This window comes from Aedes albopictus, chromosome 1 (assembly GCF_035046485.1).
Source record: "Aedes albopictus strain Foshan chromosome 1, AalbF5, whole genome shotgun sequence".
Taxonomy (NCBI): domain Eukaryota; kingdom Metazoa; phylum Arthropoda; class Insecta; order Diptera; family Culicidae; genus Aedes; species Aedes albopictus.
Genome location: NC_085136.1, coordinates 103,635,099 through 103,658,533, shown reverse-complemented (window position 1 = coordinate 103,658,533; position 23,435 = coordinate 103,635,099). Strand labels below are relative to the sequence as shown.

The 23,435-nt window shown below is 41.9% G+C and overlaps 1 protein-coding gene across 1 annotated transcript; it reads right to left on the bottom strand.

Annotated features, from left to right (window-relative positions):
• Nucleotides 1-6,092: 6,092 nt before the first annotated feature.
• Nucleotides 6,093-23,123, bottom strand: LOC109409457 (alanine aminotransferase 1). The gene is made up of 4 exons (XM_029858059.2): nt 22,539-23,123; nt 9,102-9,191; nt 6,563-7,649; nt 6,093-6,410 (listed from the first exon to the last, which is right to left on the bottom strand). The coding sequence occupies exons 1-4, from the start codon at nt 22,839-22,841 to the stop codon at nt 6,262-6,264; spliced, it is 1,629 nt and encodes a 542-aa protein (XP_029713919.2). The 5' UTR covers nt 22,842-23,123; the 3' UTR covers nt 6,093-6,261.
• Between the last annotated feature and the right edge of the window lie 312 nt (nt 23,124-23,435).

The window sequence follows — 23,435 nt, the reverse complement described above, 5'->3', positions numbered from 1 at the left end:
AATCCTTTGGTGATTCCACTTCGATTTTTTTCAGAGATCACTCATAGAATTCCTCCGGGGATTCATCCTAGAATTACTTCGGGGTTTGCATCTGGAATTCCTTCAGTGATTCCTCGTAAAGTTCTTAAGAGAATTTCTTCTGGAATTCCACTTGGAATTCCTTCGGTTATTCCTCTGGATATGTTTTGTTGATTCCTCCTAGAATTCCTTCGAGAATTCTTTCTCGAATTCCCTTGGAAGTTCCCACTGGATTTCTTTTGAGGATTCCTGCTGGAATTTCTTTGTGGATCACTGCTGGAATTCCTTTGGGATTCGTACTGGGATTCTTTTGGGGATTCCTCTTGGAATTCCTCAGGGGATTCCTCCTAGAATTATTCCAGGGGTTCCTCATGGAATTCCTTCGAGGACTTCTCCTGGATATTGTTTGATGGTTTCTTTAGAAATCCTTTGGGGATCCTTTCTTGATTTTCTTTGAAAATTCTTCCTAGAATATCTTTGAAAATTCCTTCTGGGTTTTCTTAATGGATTCCTTCAAAAAATCTGTCGGGGATTCCTTTTGATTTTCTCCGATTATTGCTTCTTGAACTCCTTCAAAAGTTCCTCCTGGATTTCGGGGATTGTTCCTAGAGTTCCTTCTTGAATTTCTTCGGGGATTCCTCGTAGACTTCCTCTTCGAATTCCTTCGGGGTTTCCTCTTGAAAAACCTTTGAGGAATCCGCTTGGAATTCTTTCGGACATTCCTTTTGGAATTCCTTCGAGGGTTTCTCCTAAAGTCCCTTTGATGATTTCTCCTGGAATTCCTTCGAGGTTTCTATCTGGATTCATCATAAAATTTCTTCGGGGATTTCTCCTGACATTCTGTCAGAGATTTTCCCTGTAATTTCTTCCGAGATTTCTCCAATGCTTCCTTTGGAGATTCCTCTTCGAATTCATTCGGAGATTCCTTCTGGAATTCTTTTGAGAATGGAATTCTTTCGGCCATATCTCCTGAAATTCTCTCAGGGATTCCTCCTGGAATTCATTCAGAGATTCTTTCTGGATATTTATTGTTGATTCGTCCTAGTATTCTTAAGAGGTTTCCTTCTCGAGTTCCTTCAGTAATTCCCGCTGGAAATTCTTTTGGGATTCCTGCTTGAATTCATATGGGGAATCCTCCTGGAATTCCTTCGAGGGACTCTTGCTGGGTTTCCTTCCGAAGTTATTTGAAAATTTCAATATTTACTAGGTTTAATCACCGCATGACTTTATCATAATTAATATTAATTGGCTTTTTTCGGTGATATCAATACTACTCGAAGTAAGTGGGAGTAAGGAAAGTAATGAAAGAATACGGTGGATAGATGCGCAAGCGAGCGATAAGAGAAATTATGATTAATTATGATAAAGTCATGCGGTGATTAAACCTAGTAAATATAGAATCCAATTGGCGAAAACTAATAAAACTTCGATTCGCATTAAAGATCATTGGGGTACAATATGAGCATGTGAGATGAAAACGCGAAAAAAATCCAAAACGTTCACTCGACATGAATCTCTGAATAAGTACCACCAATCGATAGAACCGAAAATACCGCTGAGCAACATTTAGCAGATCACAGCCACGATCTTTTTGCCTGTCTAGGGATAGTAGTATTCATCTAACTACTATTGCCTAGCCGTTCAACTGGAAAACGTACTTACTTCGAGTAGTATTGATATCACCGAAAAAATCCAATTATAATTAATGATGAAAAAAAATCAATAAGAGATTTTTTCAGAAGTTTCTGCAGGGATCTCGCTAAGAGATTCATGTAGAAGTTTCTTCAGGGTTTCATACAACAGTTCCTGAAGAGATAAGTCCAGAAGTTACTTCATGGATTCCTCCAGGAGTTTTTCAAGGCTCCTCTTTGAATTCCTTCTAAGATTCCTCACTGAAATCATTCGGAGATTCCTTAGTGTAAATGTGCGACCTTATCAAATTTAATAGCTTCTTAAGGTTCTGAGAAACAAAACAAAAACTGTTGCAAAATTGATATTGAATTGCCCTTTATTAGCAATGTAGTATTGCCACAAACTCAAATGAGTTTGTGGTTTTGCTATTCACCCTCTGACAATTCTCTGAATTCTCTTGTTTTTCAGTGTAGGAAAACTAATTCTAATCGGACATCCCGATTCGGGTTTCACCACTAGAGCTCTATAACTTGAAGTCTGCGCCAGGGAAAAGTTTACATCTCCAGTACTTTATCGCGGCCCCAAATTGGCTTGAATGTTGGCAATCGAAATACCTAGGATTGCATTTCATGGGCCTCTATTCTGCCAGAACCCTATAAATGTGCATTAATACTAGGAGAATATTTACAAGTTAAAATACAACATGTATCACAAAGAACGCACGATTCCTAAACTTATAACACATTAAACAATTGTTCTGTCTTATTAATGTAACCAATATTTATACCCGTAACACTTCATACCGCGAGCAGAAATATTGTGGATTTAACACTAAATTGGTGTCGGAAATAACTTCATTGATTCCCGCTGCCTCTCCTCTGTGTGTTAAACATAACATCGGAAGTAGTTCGCTGTTAGTACATCTAATGATTTAGTGTTGAATCCATAATATGGAGGGATGAGGACGGACCTGCTAGTTGGATGGTGTCATTTGCCCTCTTTTCAATAAAGGGCATCGACTGGAGTGCGCGAATTACAGAGGAATTACATTCCTCGACACGGTAAAGGCTGGGTATGTTGCGCAATTCAGATCCCATTGTGACCCACTAGCCTCTGTCCAGCAACTCCTATCCCTGCCTTCTCGCGGTACCGGCCGGAAACTATGAGCATCCTTAGGGAAGATCGGGTAATCAACCCCGGTGGGAACATTGGTCGTAGGCTGACAGGGAGGGAGGGGGGTTTGCTTCGGCAAACTTGAACGTCTGTTCTCCAGGAGGAGCGGCTCACAACAGCGTCTGATCCCCATGTTAGGGGCGGCTGATCTACGTCCGAGTGCCAGGGAAGGACTCTAAGCTCAACTGTGCACTATGGTCCTCCGGAAAGTAGGGGGTTGGTGTCAGGCCCTACGAGCCAGCCGTAAAAAACCATTGTAACGGAAAATCAGCAACAGAATAATACGAACCGAGACCAACGGCAACGACCCCAGCGAACAAAAAGGACTTGCGATTGGAAACTCGGTACGTGGAACTGCCGATCTCTCAACTTCATTGGGAGCACCCGCATACTCGCCGATCTACTGAAGAACCGCGGGTTCGGCATCGTAGCGCTGCAGGAGGTGTGTTGGACAGGATCCATGGTGCGAACGTTTAGAGGTAATCATACCATCTACCACAGCTGCGGCAACACACGCGAGCTGGGAACAACTTTCATCGTGATGGGTGATATGCAGAGGCGCGTGATCGGTTGGTGGCCGATCGACGAGAGAATGCGCAGGTTGAGGATCAAGGGCCGATTCTTCAACTTCAGCATAATAAACGTGCACAGCCCTCACTCCGGAAGTACTGATGATGACAAGGACGCATTTTACGCGCAGCTCGAACGCGAGTACGATCGCTGCCCAAGCCACGACGTCAAGATCATCATAGGAGATTTGAACGCTCAGGTAGGCCAGGAGGAGGAATTCAGACCGACGATTGGTAAGTTCAGCGCCCACCAGCAGACGAACAAAAACGACCTACGACTCATTGATTTCGCCGCCTTCAAAAACATGGCCACATGTAGCACCATTTTCAACACAGCCTCCCTTATCGTTACACTTGGAGATCACCACAGCAGACGGAATCTCAAATCGACCACGTTCTGATTGACGAACGGCACTTCTCCGACATTATCGACGTCAGGACCTATCGTGGCGCCAATATCGACTCCGATCACTATCTGGTGATGGCCAAACTGCGCCCAAAACTCTCCGTCATCAACAATGTACGGTACGGGCGACCGCCACGATACAACCTAGAGCGACTGAAACAACCGGATGTCGCCTCAGCATACGCGCAGAATCTCGAGGCCGCGTTGCCAGACGAGGGCGAGCTCGATGAGGCCCCTCTAGAGGACAGCTGGAGTACAGTGAAAGCAGCCATCAACGACGCAGCCGAGAGCACCATCGGATACGTGGAACGGAATCGACGGAACGAAAGGTTCGATGAAGAGTGCAGAACGGTTTTGGAGGAGAAGAACGCAGCGAGGGCGGTAATGCTGCAGCAAGGGACTCGACAGAACGTGGAACGTTATAAACAGAAGCGGAAACAGCAGACCCGCCTCTTTCGGGAGAAAAAGCGCCGCCTGGAAGAAGCGGAGTGTGAAGAAATGGAACTGCTGTGCCGTTCCCAAGATACACGGAAGTTCTATTAGATGCTCAACGCATCCCGCAACGGCTTCGTGCCGCGAGCCGAAATCTGCAGGGATAAAGACGGAGGCCTCTTGACGGATGGACGTGAGGTGATCGAAAGGTGGAAGCAGCACTTCGATCAGCACCTGAACGGCGTGGAGAACGTAGGCACGGGAGCCCACGGCAACGGAGGAAACGACGATGCCAGTGCAGCGGAGGATGGAAATGAACCAACTCCCACGCTGAGGGAAGTTAAGGATGCCATTCACCAGCTCAAAATCAACAAAGCAGCTGGTAAGGATGGTATCGCAGCTGAACTCATCAAGATGGGCCCAGAAAAATTGGCCATCTGTCTGCATCGGCTGAAAGTCAGGATCTGGGAAACCGAATAGCTACCGGAGGAGTGGAAGGAAGGGGTAATCTGCCGAATTCACAAGAAAGGCGACCATTTGGAATGTGAGAACTTCAGGGCGATCACCATCTTGAATGCTGCCTACAAAGTACTATCGCAGATCATCTTCCGTCATCTGTCACCTAAAACGAATGAGTTCGTGGGAAGTTATCAAGCCGGCTTCATCGACGGCCGGTCGACTACGGACCAGATCTTTACCGTACGGCAAATCCTCCAGAAATGCCGTGAATACCAGGTCCCAACGCATCACCTGTCCATCGACTTCAAGGCGGCATACGTCAGTATCGGCCGCACAGAGCTATGGAAATTCATGGACGAAAACGGCTTCCCTGGGAAGCTGACTAGACTGATTTTAAGCAACGATGAGCTATCCAGTTCATTCGAATCTCGCCGGCGACTATGACAAGGTGATGGACTCTCAAGCCTACTCTTAAACATCGCTCTGGATGGTGTGATGCGACGAGCCAGGCTCAACAGCCGGGGAACGATTTTCACAAAATCCAGTCAATTTGTGTGCTTTGCGGACGACATGGACATTATCGCCAGAACATTTGGCACGGTGGCAGAGCTGTTGTACACCCGCCTGAAACGCGAAGCAGCAAAGGTCGGACTGGTGGTGAATGCCTCAAAAACAAAGTACATGCTGGTAGGAGAAACCGAATGCGACTGGATCCGTCTGGGTAGTAATGTTACTACGATAGACGGGGATACCTTCGAGGTAGTGGAGGAATTCGTCTACCTCAGCTGACAACAACGTGAGTCGTGAAACTCGAAGGCGCATCATCAGCGAAAGTCGTGCCTACTACGGGCTCCAGAAGAAGCTGAGTTCTAAAAAGATTCACCCACGCATCACATGCACCATGTACAAAATGCTAATAAGACCGGTGGTCCTCTACGGGCACGAGACATGGACCATGCTCGAGGAGGACCTGCAAGCACTCGGAGTTTTCGAGCGACGCGTACTAAGGATGATCTTCGGCGGTGTGCAGGAGAACGGTGTGTGGCGGAGAAGGATGAACCACGAGCTCGCCGTACACTATGGTGGTTAAAGCCGAAAGGAAACGCATGTTGCAAGAATGCCAAAGTTTGTGTTCGCAACTGATCCGGTTCGCGTTATTCAAATGGTTAGGCTTTCGGATATACAGTAAAACCTCCATGAGTCGATATTGAAGGGACCATCGACTCAAGGAAATATCGAGTAGTGGAACAAAATTCCTTTGGGAAGCATTTTGGGGGGACCATCATAGTAACCCAGAAATTATTTTTCAGTATGGAACAATTTACCTCCATGGGTCGATATCGAGTCAAGGAACATCGACTCATGGAGGTTCGACTGTATCATCAATGATTTTTCCGTTGGCGTGATTTGGTCAAAGTCTGCCATAATAATATAGACTTTATTTATTATAAAACATTCTTCATACAACAAATACATTCGAACAATCCACAAAGATTGCTAATCACCAATCAGTTCTTCACTTCGTAATAAGTAACACTTATAAATCTAAATAAAAGGAACATGCTTCGTCACTCACTGGTACTGCAGTAAGAATTTCTCATGATAGGATCGCAACACGCTCAGCATTTCTTTGAGTTTTTCCGGCTGTGGTAGGATAGTTGAGCGGATGTGAAAAGTGCCAGCTTTCTGTCCAAAGCCCGATCCAGGCACGACGCAAATGCCTATTATTTAGAAGAAATAAAACTTCAATCCGGTTTCCATGTGTTGATAATCTCAACAATGATATAAAGGGATAAGACTGATAGTCTTCATGCAGAAACAATGTTGAACAGATGGACACTAATGTTCAGAAGATATGATCGACAAAACTTACCCGTCTGCTCCAACAGCTGGTACACGTAGAAAACGTCCGGCTCCTGGCCGGCCTTCCTCGCCGCCTGGATGGCCTTCTCCGGCAAATGGATTCGCGGAAACGCATACATGGCACCCTGGACCGGATTGCACGAGAATCCCTCGAACGAGTTGAACGTGTCGGCCACCAACGCTGCCCGTTCCTTCAACGAGGCCAACACTGCATTCTTCTCCCTGATGAACTGCTCGTACGACGGTTCACCCGGTTTCGGTGGATTCACCAATACGTCCATGCAGGCCTGTCCGATAGTGGACGGACACACCAGAGCCGATATGCTCTTGAGCAGCATGGCCTTAACGTCCGGGCACATGTTCACCACCTCGACGTAACCTCCTCGGATGCCGCACTCGCCCATGTAACCCTTCGAGCAGGACATAAAACTGCACAGTTCCATCCGGTTGTACGGGGCTCCCATCTCCATCATGACCTTCTTGAACGAGTGGAACACCGAACCCTCCTCGTGGACATTGTACTGGTAGACCTCGTCGGCAAAGATCACCAGATTTTCCTTGTAAGCGAATTTAATGATACTTTCAATATTTTCCCTCGATAGAACCTGTCCCGTCGGATTACCCGGATTTATCACAACCAAGATCCTCGGAACACAGTTGGCCTTCGCTTCGTTCACCGACCGTTCCAAACCTGGAATGTCCAAACCCCACCTCCGCTCCTCGTCCAAGTGGTAGCAGATTTGCGCCATCTCCAGTTCGGCAATGGTTGCTGAATACATCGGATACTGCGGAATGGGGATCATCACTCCGGGCAACTTGCCGTCGATCGTACACCGAAAGAGAGACATCAGCGACTTGATGGCACCGGTTGCCCCAGCCGACATGATGATGTTGCTCGGATCGGATGGGATTCCACCGTCCCGTTTCTGAATGTACTGGGCAATGTGCCGGCGGATAATTTCGATTCCGCTGGAGTCGGTGTAGGAACCGACGGAGTTTCCGATGCAATCGGCCAGGATTGTGCGGGCCCGTTCTTTGGCATCTTCCGGGATTGTGGGATCGTTGAACAGCGGCTGGTAGGTGATCAGTCCTAGGACCTGGAGGGGAGACGGAAGATGACAACGTTTGAAAAAGTTATTGGACCGAGTGGGAATCGAACTCGCATGGTCTTGCTGAATAGCCTCGCGTTTACTGCTTGGGCTATATTGGCCCTTATTAAATTCTACGTTCGAAGTTAGTTGTTCGAAAGACCTCAATTCTTAAATTACCACGTGTTATCAACATCTTAAGACCTATTTTTATTGCTATAAACTTATGTACGACCTACAACATGGCGACCGTAAAATTTACAAAATTGGCAAATTGACTGAAAAACTCTAACGGCGTAAACAAGGAAATTTAAATTTTGATTATACAGTTTATACAATTTATCGATACGCCAAGGCAAAGAGTATGACTTTTAAATAGGACACAACCGATGAAGTACTAGATTTGTAGTAATGAGCTGAATTTTTGTATGGTAAGAAGGTAAACTTTCCGTTTATGCAAGGAAATCGTGCAAACAGCGTGGGTATTATTATTTCTTGCCAAATTTGATGCTGTTTGAGCCAAACTTTGGATAACTGTGTTGTTATTTTCTTCATTTCTTACAACTTAAACAAAATAGTTAGAGCACAGACAAACAGACGTAACATTCTGAAGATTCCTATCGTACATCGATTTAACAGTCTATTTAAAAATTTGATAGTTGACGAACTTGCCAACCGTGGCGCTTGCATCGTTTTTGATAGAGTTTGACGTTTGCCCACTACCGCCACCTAGTTGATGGTCGGCCAAACTCAGTCCTTTTAGCATTGGGCGAACATGTTGCCGTAACTATGATGTGAATCGAAAAATGTTCGAAGTGTTACGTCTGTTTGTCTGTGGTTAGAGTTATCAAAAGTTTTGCTCAAACAACATAAAATTAGGCAAGGAATCATAATACCAACGCTTTTCGCTCCATTTATTTGCAGAAACTGGGAATTAACCATCTCATTATAAAAAAGTTCAGCTCATTACTACAAATCTAGTACTACACCTAACGTACCCCATTACATTTTCAACTTTCTCTGCGTGGAGATACGCAAATATTTTCTTTAACAACCCGTTGAATCCAATGGGCTTCTGCTTGACATCGGTATATTAGTTTCCCTGTACAATAATGGAACTATTGAACAGTATGGTGATTGCATCGCGTTGCCAATTCAAAGATGAGTTTCAATCGATCACTATCACTTTCATTATGTTGTCAACTGACAACGTGGAATCATCTGATAACAGGTTTAGTGATCGCTAGATTTATTTTTCAAATAATAATAACTAAACAGGGCTAGAGGTTGCTCTCGCAATTCGTTGAACCTGTGCTTTGACAACAAATTCTTGACTCATGTCGTTTTATTCTCAACGTCATCTTGTAAACGGGAACCATATGCTAATGCTATGTGTTCAGTTCAATTGCAATCGGCCCAAAAGAGACAGCTCTAGTTTTAAACTAAACCTGATTCACTCACCTGCCGTAAAAATGTGATCGGTTGCTGTCCCATGGCATGACAATCGCCTATACTGGCTCGAATGACTTCCTTGAACGGTTTGACGACACCCTGAAATGAAAGATGGTATTATTCGACATCGCATACCTATTTGCTTTACGATATGCTATCATGGACTAAACAAAAAAAATAATGCTAAATTCAACAATAAAACTTAATGTAATAGGTATGTTCAATCGAATAAATGCCGTAAAATGCCCCGGACACCTTCATAAGCGGCCCCTTAAGACTATCGAAAAACATTTTCAACGCTAAACACTCAGTGGTCCAGAGGAGAATTTTCCATTTGACGAAAAATTTTCACCGACTGGAGCGGACTGGAGCATACAAAACACCTAGATTACTGACTATATACCTACGAAACCCCCAAATGAGAATGACTATTTTAAGGCTTGGCTGCAATAAATTCATCTCTAAGGAAGTATTGCAGCCTCCAATATTTTGGTAACAAGAGCAAAAACCGAGGTTATTACTATTTTTAACCCTTCTTACACCCATAAGAAGAGCATAAATAATGCTCGAAAAACCGACTTACGATCCGAGGCCGAGTGATAGAGTGCAACTCTGCATACCTCTGGTCCTCACAAGTTCCTACCTCATGCTTCCACGGGTCAATCAATGGCAAAGACCGCCAACTATGAATTCTGTTCTTAGCTGGTAGTGCATCGTCCTCTGTTCACTAGGGAGAGGCGGCTAGAACAGCGTCTGTGCTTCCAAGTAACATTTTAAGTTCTGTTCGGTTCTATAAGAGATCTTCATGACCAATATTATAAAACTTGCAATAAAACTGATTATATATCAAAACCAGAGCATCTTCCGGCTAAGTGGACCACTCTCGGAGAGGTTTTGCAAACCGTATTAAGAGTAATAATAAAACTGTTTAAAAACCTAGTTGACAAGTTTTCGGTACTCAAAAAGAGGTTATGATGATTGTCGTTGTTTTTTTTTCCAACAAAAACTATGACAGCTCAAGATGCAGAGAAGCTTCTCTAGGTAGCAGTTTGTTAATTTAGCAAAACTATCTGGAATTGCAAGAAGAACTCAGCTGAGAGAGTTTATTTATGGGAGCATATTATGGAAATGACGACAAACTATCAATTCATTGCTAATTTAAGCAAAATTAACTACTTTCCATTCACGTTATTTAATTCTTCAATATGGCGACGATCATAATTAGCGACAATAAAACGAAAGCAATTTTACTTTTATGATGACTGCAATAAACCTAGCAGTATCATAGTTTCTGCTTTTCCAACAACAGATGTCGTTACTAATCGAACGGATCGCCATCTGTTGGGAGTTTGAACAGTTTTATTGTGGTAATAATGAATGCCAGAAGGATTACATACATATTCGAGAGTTCAATAGTATCTTCAAGTATACTATTAAACATTTATTTATTTTTTTCATAAAAGTAGTCATAAAACTGTGAGTTTTGATTATTGCTGTAATAAAACCCTAAAAAAATCAAACAAAACCAATCAGCAACGGAATTGTTACTTGGGACTTCATACCTTTCTGCTTTAAACATCATCTTCAGGCCTTTCTTGCAAATTTGTTCACCGATAAATCGGTCGCCAAATCAGGAACTTGCAAACCGTCTTGGATTTCGATTCGACCTTCATCGAGCTCGAGTTCCACCTTGCCTTTAGCAACAGTAGATACAATCACTTATTATTTGCTGTGTCAATCGAGTGCACCAGATCTTCCCAGGGGACTGTTATGGTCTTCTTGTTTTCTTACCCCGCATTAAAATTATGCTGCTGTGTTGAAAGATTGGTTGTCAGCTTGAGCCCTACGCTTGAGCCGCTGTTATGCTGGCTACGAAAACATTGCATTGGTGGGATAGGGATGCCAATTCCTTGGATCTTCCGGCTTCCTTGCTTCTAAAATACGGTGGAGAAGCACTAGTGAGAGCACTACACTGGGTCATTACCAAGATTTGGGAGGAGGAAGTATTACCGGAGGAATGGATGGAAGGTATCGTCTGTCCCATCTACAAAAAGGGCGACAAGTTGGATTGCGGGAACTACCGCGCGATCACACTACTGAGCGCTGCCTACAAGATACTCTCTCAAATTCTATGCCGCCGTCTATCACCGATTGCAAGAGAGTTTGTGGGGCAATATCAGGCTGGATTTATGGGTGAACGCGCTACAACGGACCAGATTTTCGCCATCCGCCAGGTGTTGCAGAAATGCCGCGAATACAACGTGCCCACACATCACTTGTCCATCGATTTCAAATCGGCGTATGATACAATCGATCGAGAACAGCTATGGCAGATTATGCACGAATACGGATTCCCGGATAAACTGATACGGTTGATCAAGGCGACGATGGATCGAGTGATGTGCGTAGTTCGAGTATCAGGGACACTCTCGAGTCCCTTCGAATCTCGCAGAGGGTTACGGCAAGGTGATGGTCTTTCGTGCTTGCTGTTCAACATTGCTTTGGAGGGTGTAATAAGAAGAGCGGGGATAAACACGAGTGGGACGATTTTCACGAAGTCCGTTCAGCTGCTTGGTTTCGCCGATGATATTGATATTATGGCTCGTAAATTTGAGACGATGGCGGAAACGTACATCCGACTAAAGAGTGAAGCCAGGCGAATCGGATTAGTCATTAATGTGTCGAAGACAAAGTACATGATGGCAAAGGGCTCCAGGGAGGAATCACCGCGCCCGCCACCCCGAATTCATATCGACGGTGATGAAATCGAGGCGGTTGAAGAATTTGTGTACTTGGGCTCACTGGTGACCGCCGACAACGACACCAGCAGAGAAATTCAGAGGCGCATTGTGGCAGGAAATCGTGCTTACTTTGGACTCCGCAGAACTCTACGATCGAACAAAGTTCGCCGTAACACGAAGTTAACCATCTACAAAACGCTGATTAGACCGGTCGTCCTCTATGGGCACGAAACATGGACCGTACGTGCAGAGGACCAACGCGCCCTTGGAGTTTTCGAACGGAAGGTGTTGCGCACCATCTACGGCGGAGTGCAGATGGAAGACGGGACTTGGAGAAGGCGAATGAACCACGAGCTGCATCAGCTGCTAAGAGAACCAACCATCGTCCATACCGCGAAAATCGGGAGGCTACGGTGGGCGGGTCACGTCATCAGGATGTCGGATAGCAACCCGACTAAAATGGTTCTCGAGAGTCATCCGACCGGTACAAGAAGACGTGGAGCGCAGCGAGCTAGGTGGGTCGACCAAGTGGAGGACGATCTGCGGACCCTACGCAGAGTGCGGAACTGGAGACAAACAGCCATGGACCGAGTGGAATGGAGGCGGCTACTATGTACAGCAGAGGCCACCCCGGCCTTAGCCTGACCGATGGATGGATGGTCCGGCTTCGAGAGAATTTTCCAGTTCCTATTCATATGCGAACTGCTCCAGAATCGAAGAGGGTTGTAGTATTCTGGGAGTCCTTTCATTAGCAATGACGCCAGCCACTGGTAATTAACTTCGAATCCTATCTCGCTTAAGCTGTTCGTCGTGATGACTGTTCGTTCACATAATTCTCCACACAGGCACATTCTTCAAGCTTCACGGATGTTAATCTGTCCAGCAGGCTCAATTTTCGCAGCAGGCCGCTGTCGCCCTCGAACGCCTTCTGGAGTGCATCTTATGCTTCTTGGTGTATTCATTTGCTGTACTAGGCTATAGTTGTTCTTCTTAATACAAGCATATCGTCATCAACGCCCTCTCATCCAGATTCGACTTTACCGCCTGATTTTGATCCGCTCTATACGCTCTCCAAGAGCCCTCTGATATTGATATCATCTTCATCGCGTACGCCCATGATGCGTAGTTCTCACAACTTTTCGATGCCCGGAAAACTCACTGGGCATGCCCATTTGCGCCAGATCATCCGCTGCCTCCTGCAGTTGCTCCAGCATTCGCAGATGCCGTCCTCCTCGTACTTCCGTTTCCGTCACCTCGTCCACTTATGGTTGTTCGTCTCGAAACATTATCTGATATTAGCTTTCCGTTGTCTTCAGTTGTTCATGTTGTTTTTGATGCGAATCATATTTTTGTCACTAACGAGGTCATTTAAGGCCGGACGGGACGGTGGTTGAATCGTCCGCCATTGCTCTGTTGCTAGTAAGATGCAAACCTCAACTTCTACATCATATTATTGACTAGAAATTTGATCGTTCATTTGCTCACTTGTGGTGCACAATTGACTAAACTAAAGTTTCAGCTACGTCAGTGCAGTGAAAATTGATATTTGCTTCTTCAAAATCGCTAGGCAAATTGTTAGAAAGAGAGGGAAGATAGGAAAAATTACACGTCGTCCCGTGCGGCCTTTGAAGCCGGAATTTTTCCAAGCGTTATTATGGAGTATTTTCTAAGTTTTTCGGTAGTTTTGGTGGTCAATAGCATAAAAATGGTAGAATATAATGCAAAATATTTTTTCTGGATATCCTAGGCCACCCAAACTATTCTTGAGTTTAGATCTTAAAGTCTACGGGTAGGTATAACGGTAAATTCTTTCACAATACAAAGTAACGTTTTGTAATCTATCATATCCAGTAACTCTTCTAAAAGTTCAATAGACAGTATCAAATCAGTCAGGATATCCTAGGTCATCCAAACTTTTCTTGAGTTTAGAACCTAAAACCTACGGGTGTAACGATAACTTTTTTCATTATACAAAGCTACGAATTGTAATCTATCATGTCCAGTGAGTCTTCTGAAAGGTTAACAGACAGTATCAGATCAGTCGAGATATCCTAGGTCATCCAAACTATTCTTGAGTTCAGATCTTAAAGTCTACGGGTGTAACCGTAGCTTCTTTCATTAAATGCTGTAATCTATCATGTCCAGTAAGTCTCCGAAAGTTACAGTGGTTGTTTGTTTTTATCAATTTAGCTTTATAACAGTAAGGAGCCCATAATATCCCAAAAATATATTACAACGCATATTGTTCATCTAACTACTTTGGTAAGTACAGTGGATTATGTAACACTTCTTAAAATAGTGGCTATTATCACAAGTGTAGACCTGAAGTAATGCTTTTCGGAGTAGTGTTGTTGATCTGGAATATCTCAAAACTATCTTGAAATGACTCATCATATGCCAGGGGGATTACAGATTACAGTTTAAATTTCATTGTGAGAATAAATACTATTACTATCTAGAGCTAAACTTCAGGATAGTTTGGATGACTTTCAGTATCCCAAAGGTTCATAATAATATATAGTAGACTTCAGGTTGGTTCAGCCACCGCAATTGATTATGAAACGATCCTCAGTATGACAGATATAGCTGATATTACGAGAGAAGAAATTCTAACTCAAAGATAGTTTGGCAAACCTGGAACATTCCCATAGTGTCTCTAAATGATATTTGAGATTTTAAGAGCTTTACGAATCTCAGCAGATTATGCTTTGCTATTATGATGATGATGATGATGGTCCCGCCACATACCCCTACAAAGGTTTGAGCACAGACAAACAGACGTAACACTTCGAACATTTTTCGATTCACATCATAGTTACGGCAACATGTTCGCCCAATGCTAAAAGGACTGAGTTTGGCCGACCATCAACTAGGTGGCGGTAGTGTCAAACTCTATCAAAAACGATGCAAGCGCCACGGTTGGCAAGTTGGTCAACTATCAAATTTTTAAATAGACTGTTAAATCGATGTACGATAGGAATCTTCAGAGTGTTACGTCTGTTTGTCTGTGGTTTGAGCTTGACGAAATATCTTCAAGATAATTATTAATTATGATCAATGTAATCAGATTTTGCAAACTAAATACGGACTGATTATTTCTACAGATATAATCAACATTATAATTTGTCATACTATACAGCAAAAACATAAATTTCAAAATACTGCTGCTCTCAACTACAGATCTTTGCAAGCGTTACTAGTGATCATGAAAGATCAGAAAATCAAAAGTATTGCGAGGATTGATAACGTTCGCGCGATGTCAAAACAGTCGGCAATATTCTCAACTAATATATAGCAATATAAATAAATAAATAAATAAATAAATAAAAATATAACATCCATCATCATCATCAGGGCGAACATAATATTCTACCAGTGCCCTCATAATTGAATAAAAATAAACTACAATTGTATTGTAGTTGCACAATTGTAGATTGCAATCAGTCATACAAATAATCAGCTCACGAGAGCATCGTCAAGATACAAAATTATTAAATTGATAAAAACAATGATTAACAAGTTGTTTAGAAAACAGCTTTCACGTGTGAAATACATAGTCTCTTGAATTGTGATATTGTCGCTGCACCCGTGATGTAGTTAGGCATCGAATTGAAAACATTTATGCCTTTATAACACAATGAATTTTGTGAAGCACCATGTAAAAAACTGGGTGTTCTTATCTGTTCCGCGTTTCTAGTGTTATATCCATGAATGTCCATTATTCATGGTGAAAACACATAAAGTTATTTTTGTAGATTTGAAGGACTTCATTATATAACAGTTTGGACTACCCTGAATGTCCCACAGGTTTCTAATAAGCTAGTGGACTTCAGATTGCTCCAGTAACTAACTGTGATTGATTATGCAGCGTTCCTCAGTATAACATATATGGACACTGTTACGAGTGTAGACCTAAAGTTCTGAACTCTAAGGTTTTTTGGCTGACCTGGAATATCCCTACAGTGTCTATAAATGATATTGTAAATGTCAAGAGCTTCATGGATCCCAGTAGGTTATGCAATGCTATTATTTGTGCCGAAAATACATAACATTATTCTTGTAGAATTGAAGGACTTCATTATAGGACAGTTTGGAACACCTAGAACATCTCAGAATATAAATAGTTATTTATGCAACAAGTTGCAAAATGATGATTTTTTCAGCACGCGTCGTACATTTATCCAACGAGGCTTGCCGAGTTGGATAAATACGACAAGTGCTGAAAAAAACGAGTTTTGCAACGAGTTGCATACAAAGTTTTTTGTAATTACGAAAAACACCCATTTAGTGCGATCTTTTCTAGCCTTGTTTCTAGCTACACAAACATGTATCAGTAGGAACCACGTGCGCGCGCTCATGCTTGTCGGCGTAGTTTTTTGATTGATCAGGTAGGCTCTGGTGTAGTAGGCGTCACCAACAATCGAGCTCCCGTTGTCAAACAGTTGTGTGCCGGCAAAAGCAAAAGCAGATTCAGCAGCTACCTCTTGTAGTTCGAATTTGAATTGAAATCGTCCTGATTCAGATTCAAGCTGCTTAGTAGATGTAGAGGCAGAGGCTGAATCTACGGAAGGCATTATGGCAAGTAAAAAGTGCGTACGAGCAAAAGTGCCGAAAAGTGCTACTTTTCAGCACTCTTAAGAGGTTCTAGGTTCTAGGTTTTCAATGAAGTCCCAAATACAAATATTCCCATTTTTCCCTAATAGAGGACTCAATTTTCAACAACTTTGCCGAATTCTGTTTTATTGAATGGGTGAATTTATACAGCCATTTCTATGTTGGGATCATATATGACCCCTCCATTTCCAAAGGGTTAAAACAAACTTGATATCTTTCCCGCCTCATTTTACAGTTCAATATGCCACGAAAAGGATATGCATGAATTGAATACATTTCTTTGGACATAATTGAAGTTCTAGTACAAACGGTACGCACGTTGAAAAACAACACCAGTGCTTGTTGAAAAACAATGTATCTTCTCCACCGTATTTTAGAAGCTCGCTTGATAGTTAATCTGCTCCAGCGACTTTGTTGTTTTTCAAATGGCCAACGTCCTCCTCAATCTTTCCAAGGCTAGGGGTCGGAAGTCTTTCGTCCTCAGAACGCACTCCTAGATCTTCGGTGTTTGCAACGTTGCCATTGAGGTGCTCATCGTAATACTACCCAGGCCCGGATTAAGGATTGTGGGGGCCCGGGGCCCGAGCGGATGTGGAGGCCCCTCGGAGAGATGACCAAAAATGTTTTTCCTCATTTTCGAACAGTTCTTGAGCAATATGAAAAAAAAGCTTATGTTGGCAACCAAAAATGGTTTTTGTGGGGGCCCCTAAAATGTGGGGGCCCGGGGCCCGGCCCCCCCCCCCCGGCCCACCCTTAGATCCGGCCCTGATACTACCACCAGATTCCTGTAGTGAAACAACGTTTTTCTGGTTCAGAGGTTTTTTACAAGCTGAGCATCCTTATTGTCAAACTACTCTACTAAGTTACAAACTAAGTTACCTCACTCAGCTACATACTACATGTATGGTATACTACACAGATCGAAAAAAGAGTGTAAAATTCTGTGACATATGATGCACATGATTGGAGCGTGTGATGTCACAGAAGGTTACATGACATATCATGTAAAAGCCATATAACATCATGTAAACTTCCATTATATGTAATGTAATTCAGCATTACTCTGAGTATTTACATGACATATAACGCAAATTTGCATGATATACCATGTAAACCCCCATAGCACTAAGTTTACATGACTAGAATGAAGTTTACATGACGTGTAAATATCATTATTTTTATCTGTGTACAATTCCCGTCATTGTCTCGGCACATGTCGGCTTGTGACACAAACCATTACGTCTATCTTCAACATTAGCTAAGGGGCCGTTCATAAACCACGTAGACTTTTTGTATGGACAAAAGTCGACGAGGGGGAAGGGGGGTCTGAGATTGCCAAATTTTGGTCTACGTGGTTTATGAACAGTCCCTACACACTAAGATTCAGATGTTCCAGCTCAGTAATTTTTTCACTGAGTTCAGTATTTTTTCCATCTTTTTACTGAGTTTTCAACAGCAGATTTATTTCGGTACACTCGGTAATCGTATTTACCGTTCACCAGTAACGATGTTTACCGTGCTTCAGTAACTTTTGACAGTTTGTGAGCTGAGCTCGGTAACTCATTTACAGAATATCCGCAAAATTAATAACCGAGCGTACCGAGTTAAATCTGCTGTTGAGAACTCAGTAAAAAGATGGGAAAAATACCGAGCTGATCTTAGTGTGTAAGTCAGCCGTCACTTTTCTTTAAGTTTGTATTGCATCATGGGTCGTCTTTTTATGTTGACATAGTAGTGTGCGGTAGTTCGGCAGCAGCAAAGCCACATTCGCGCGCGTTGGCTTTGCTTGATTAGGGTAAAAAATATAATTTGGACATGTATATAATTTGGACATGCACGGCGATGTATGTTTTGTTCCGAAGAGTTAATAAAAGTGGAAACTTCTCAATATCGATTATTGGATCAAACAGACCCTATTCTGATGACTTACGTCAAAAATACGCTTAACAATTAAGAATTTACTTCAAAATTATCGTAAATGTAAATTGTTTCACTAAAACCCCTCAAATGCACAGGTATGCAAGACGCCACACATCACAGTCAAATACAATATTCACCTCAAAATCGTTGAATTAATAATTGTAAGAAATTTGAAAGCCTTATTGCAAAAAAAATGTTCAATAAAGAAGCATTAGGCAGCCAATCTCTTAACATTCATTTAGAACGCTTAAAATAGGTGGTGTCCAAAATACATTACTAGTTTTGTACTGTTAATATTTTTTGGTCATCTGACGAACTACATGGGGATGCTGTGCGGTTGCATACTTGGAGGCGTATTATGTGGGTCTGGCGGTATTTCCTCGATTTTAACAAAAACTGTAATAGTTATCAAAATAGATGCCTGTTAAGCGGAAACATGTGATTATTTGTGAGAAAATATTTGTTAATTTATGCTACTTCCATGGTTTAACAGTATTCATGGCTAAACATTGGGATAATTGCTCTGTCCAAATTATATATACCTGAGGGTGTCCAAAACATATATTCGGTGTCCAAAATGCAATTCTAACAGGCGATTTAAAATTATTATTTTCTTAGCCTAAAATGCTTTCGTTAAGGTTTTAGTCATTAGGAACGCAAAGTATAATCATATTATAAGCGTATTAGTAACTTTACAAAATAATTAATTGCTTTCTAAGGAAGCTAGGGGACGATTTTTCCTACGTTGTCCTCAGCCTGTCCAAAATACATGAATTACCCTATTGTGATTTTTTTTTCCTTTTTCGCTTTGCTGAGCTCCGGCGAGTTTCGTAAAGCCGTCTGGTCGGCGCGCTGTGTTCGTTATTTTTTTTCCCGCATTTTATTTATCATTCTATATCAGTGGTGCCTCCGCGCTTCCCAAGTAACATTTTAAGTTTTGTTCAGCTCTACAAGAGATCTTCATGACCAATTTTATAAAACTAGCAATAAAACTGAATCATACATCAAAACCTCTTGATAACCTCTTTAAGAGTATCTTCCGGCTAAGTGGACCACTCTCGGTGAGGTTTTGCAAACCGCATTAAGAGTAGCAATAAACCCGTTTTAAAACCTAGTTGAAATATTTCTCATTCTTGTTGTTGTTTTTTTTTTTTTAACAAAAACTATGACAGCTCAAGATGCAGAGAAGCTTCTTCGATGGCACGTAAAGTTTAGGACAGGAGGATACATCATTCGTAAGTAGAAAGCGATTATTTCAAAGTACATAGTATTTTAGTAGTTATTGTGCTGGTAGGCTTATGCGCATTCGAATTTACCGTGAATATTGGGGTTGCAGAATCATAAAATTAATGCGCTTCGAAAATAGTGAATATTATTGTCTATCCGGTTGGAATCAAGACCGACATTCAATAAAAAATTGTCATTTTCTTGGTCCACAAGTGTCGCAACTGTTTCGCATCTAGTGCGCTGTGTTGCTGACAACAACGGGAAGGATGCGCACTACTTTTGACATGATTATAAAACGTCGCAAGTTGGGTCATGTCGCGACTTGATTCTGCGAAGTCCGGTTTGGTGGCGGCCCGACAATATCATCTTGGAATGAAATAAATCAATTTGTGAATTTAGTAAAACTATCCCGAATAACAAGAAAACTCAGCAGAGAGAGTTTATTTATGTGAGCATGTTATGGAAATGGTTGCAAACTACCAATTCATTGCTAATTGAGGCAAAACTAACTATTTTTCATTCACGTAAGCTAATTCTTCAATATGGCGACGACCATAATCAGCGAAAATAAAACGAAAGCAAGTTTACTTTTATGATGACCGCAATAAACCTAGAAATGTCATAGTTCTGCTTTTCCGCCAACAGATGTCGTTTCTAATCGAACGGATCGCTATCTGTTGAGAGTTTTAACAGTTTTATTGCGGTAATAATGATTGCCAGAAGGTTTACATATCGGAAAGTTTTGTTTACTCTTAAAATCTGTCTTTATGGATATCTTCAAGTATACTATAAAACATTTTATTAATGGTTTTCATAAAAGCAGTCATAATACTGTGAGTTTTAATTATTGCTGTAATAAATCATTAATAAAAATCAAACAAAACCAATCAGCGATGGAATTGTTACTTGGGATCCTCCATCTCGATTCGAATCAGTTTCGTAAAGCCACCCGGTCGACGCGCATAGGTGCAAATATAAGGGTACATTACATATATAGCTTGTATATGGCACGCGTGGGTTGGAGACGAAATTAGTTCCGTTGGGAATAGTTCGGTCGTATGGTAGAAGATCGGTGTTGTGCGGTAGCTTTGCAGCTAATCATCCAAATTAGTGCGCGCTTGCTTTTGTGCTTTGTTCGACGTCGAGATACTCCAGCGATGGAGACACTCGTTTCATGTTTTTTTTTATTGTGAATAGGGTAACTGTACCAATTATGGCTATAGTACCAATTATTCACCATATTTGATTTTCATCCCTTCACGATGTAAACCAACAATAACAAATTTGTGAACAGCAGATCACGTTCACAAAAGATGATCGCACTCATTTAAACTCCACATTTTGCTTAAAAAATGGTAGAAATAAATCGTTTTCCTTAAAATTTTGGCTTCTTTGCACCCTTTTTCGCCATAGTGTACCAATTACACTAGTTTACAAAATAAAACAAAAGTCGTGAACTTCTGTCAACGACCAAAATGTTTGAAGCACAATTTAGTGCTGATTTCGAAACCGCGCTTCAATAAGTTTTAAGTAGAGCAGTTTTTGAGTTTTACCTCAATATCGAGTTTTACATTTTTATAAAATATGGAATTTACTAAAATTCAAATATTTTGCGTTTTGCTCAACCAATTTTAAATCTTTTTCCATAAATTAAAAGCAGAATACAATACCATTCGATCATCTGAAAGCAGGTTTTGCGTCAGATTGATAAAATTCAAGATATTGACGAGTTTTGGGAACGATCTTCTTAAATTTTAGCAAAATTTCAAAATTTCAAATTAAGCAAAAAAACAATTTAAAAATTCTTTCTCAACGTTTTTTTTTGACATATCATATGTAGGCGAGATACAGTAAAAAATTCAGCTCAATCGGAGCATTAATTACGGAGAATGAGTTGTGTGAAGTAAGCGACTTTGCTTAAAAATAGAACAAAAATCGATTTCAAATCATCAACCTTGTACGGAAAGTCGAAAAAATTTCCGCCCTATGTACTGTAATTTTTTTCCTTCACGTTTTCGAACTCAGGGCATGATTCTACACCAAAAATGATCATCAGCTTACCGAGCTCAAAAATGCTGTAAACTAGTGTTATGGCTAATCCCATAAGAAATGCATGCAAATAGTGCGAAAAGGAACCGAAGTTAAAAAATGTAGCCACAACTGGTACAAGGGTCCTATCATTGGCACACGCTATAATAAATACTAGAAGTAGTTTTGGCTCCGTTTCAATATTTTCCTGTAAAATATAGAAACTTAGCTACTTTTAACATATTGATGACATTCGTTGGTCTCTATCTCTTCTTGGCGTAACGTCCTCACTGGGACAAAGCCTGCTTCTCAGCTTAGTGTTCTATGAGCACTTCCACAGTTATTAACTGAGAGCTTCCTCTGCCAATGACCATTTTGCATGTGTATATCGTGTGGCAGGCACGAAGATACTCTATGCCCAAGGAAGTCAAGGAAATTTCCTTTACGAAAAGATCCTGGACCGACCGGGAATCGAACCCGTCACCCTCAGCAATTCTAAGCTCCCCAGGAATTTGAATTATGAATTTCTGTAGAAATTATTTCACTTGCATTTCCAGAAATTGAATGAAACATGAAATTTCATCACCAATTTTTGTATGAATTCTAGTATAACGGCTACAAGTACAAAAAACATAAAAAAATATCAAAGGAATGCCTTTACGAGCTGCATTGAAAACTTTTGCATAAAATTTATTCAGGAGTTCCAGCAGAAACTAGCCGAAAAAAGTTCAAAAATCTCAGCTTAAGTTTTTTTTTCAGGATGGATGCTTTAAAATGTATCACTATGTGTATGTAACTACTATCACAGATTTTGAACAGTATTCAGGTTAATTTACCATTTTTGACAAATTAAATCATTATTCAAATGCATCCGAATTCACAGTACTGTAGATACAAATCTTCTTCACCATCATACCTGTGCCAGTTCCTTCTCGAGAGCAGCCGCCCGCATGAGCACCTCCCCACGAACGACATAGTCCATCTTGACGATCGCCGGATTGATGTTGTCCAGTGTAACACGTGGCTCGTAGATCACTTCCCTTGCCTTTGGCGCCACGATCGGCCACGTGGTCTGCACTGTACGGGAAACTTCCGGTTTGCTAGCGGTGGCGGCGGCAGCGACGGCGGCTGCAGCCATCACCGGTTCACGGTTCGTCTTGGTAGCGACCGCCGTCAGCACTCCCTTGAGACAGGTGTTCAACGCTTGCCCGAACGACATCCTGTGGCTGTGGCTGTGGGAAGAAAAGCGCGCGCGCAAACTATTTGAAGCGAAAGCGACCGATCCGATCAACGAACGGTGGAATACTGCGAGAGCTGATCGAGGATCTAACCGATTCACCTACGACGGGGCGATCCTCCTCCAGACAGACACAGCACACCCTTATTTCGTAAGCCAAAACAACCGAAACCGATTTAAACTGGATCAGCTCAACTTCGCTGCAGCAGTCAGTGACTGGTTGAGTGACTGATTGACGGCTGGCTCTGGGTTGCATTACTTGCAGTTTCAAGGACCGTCACAAATATTTTGGTTTTCACGCGAGCCCATTGGTTGGTTATTACGGAGAAAGGTAGAAACGAAAACAAACTGGGAAAAGATTTGGGCTTCTCACGTGATCATTTGCTGATCGTTTCGTCGATCGCTGCGTAGCGTGGGAACGATCTAATGATTGAGAAGATTTTTCATTAGAACACAAAAAGGACATAATCCTTTAAAACGAATGCACGATGACATTTTCGAATGGGCTTAACATTCATAATAGTTTACAAATAGTAACACAAAACTGTAGTAAGACACAGAGGACGAAATCAATTT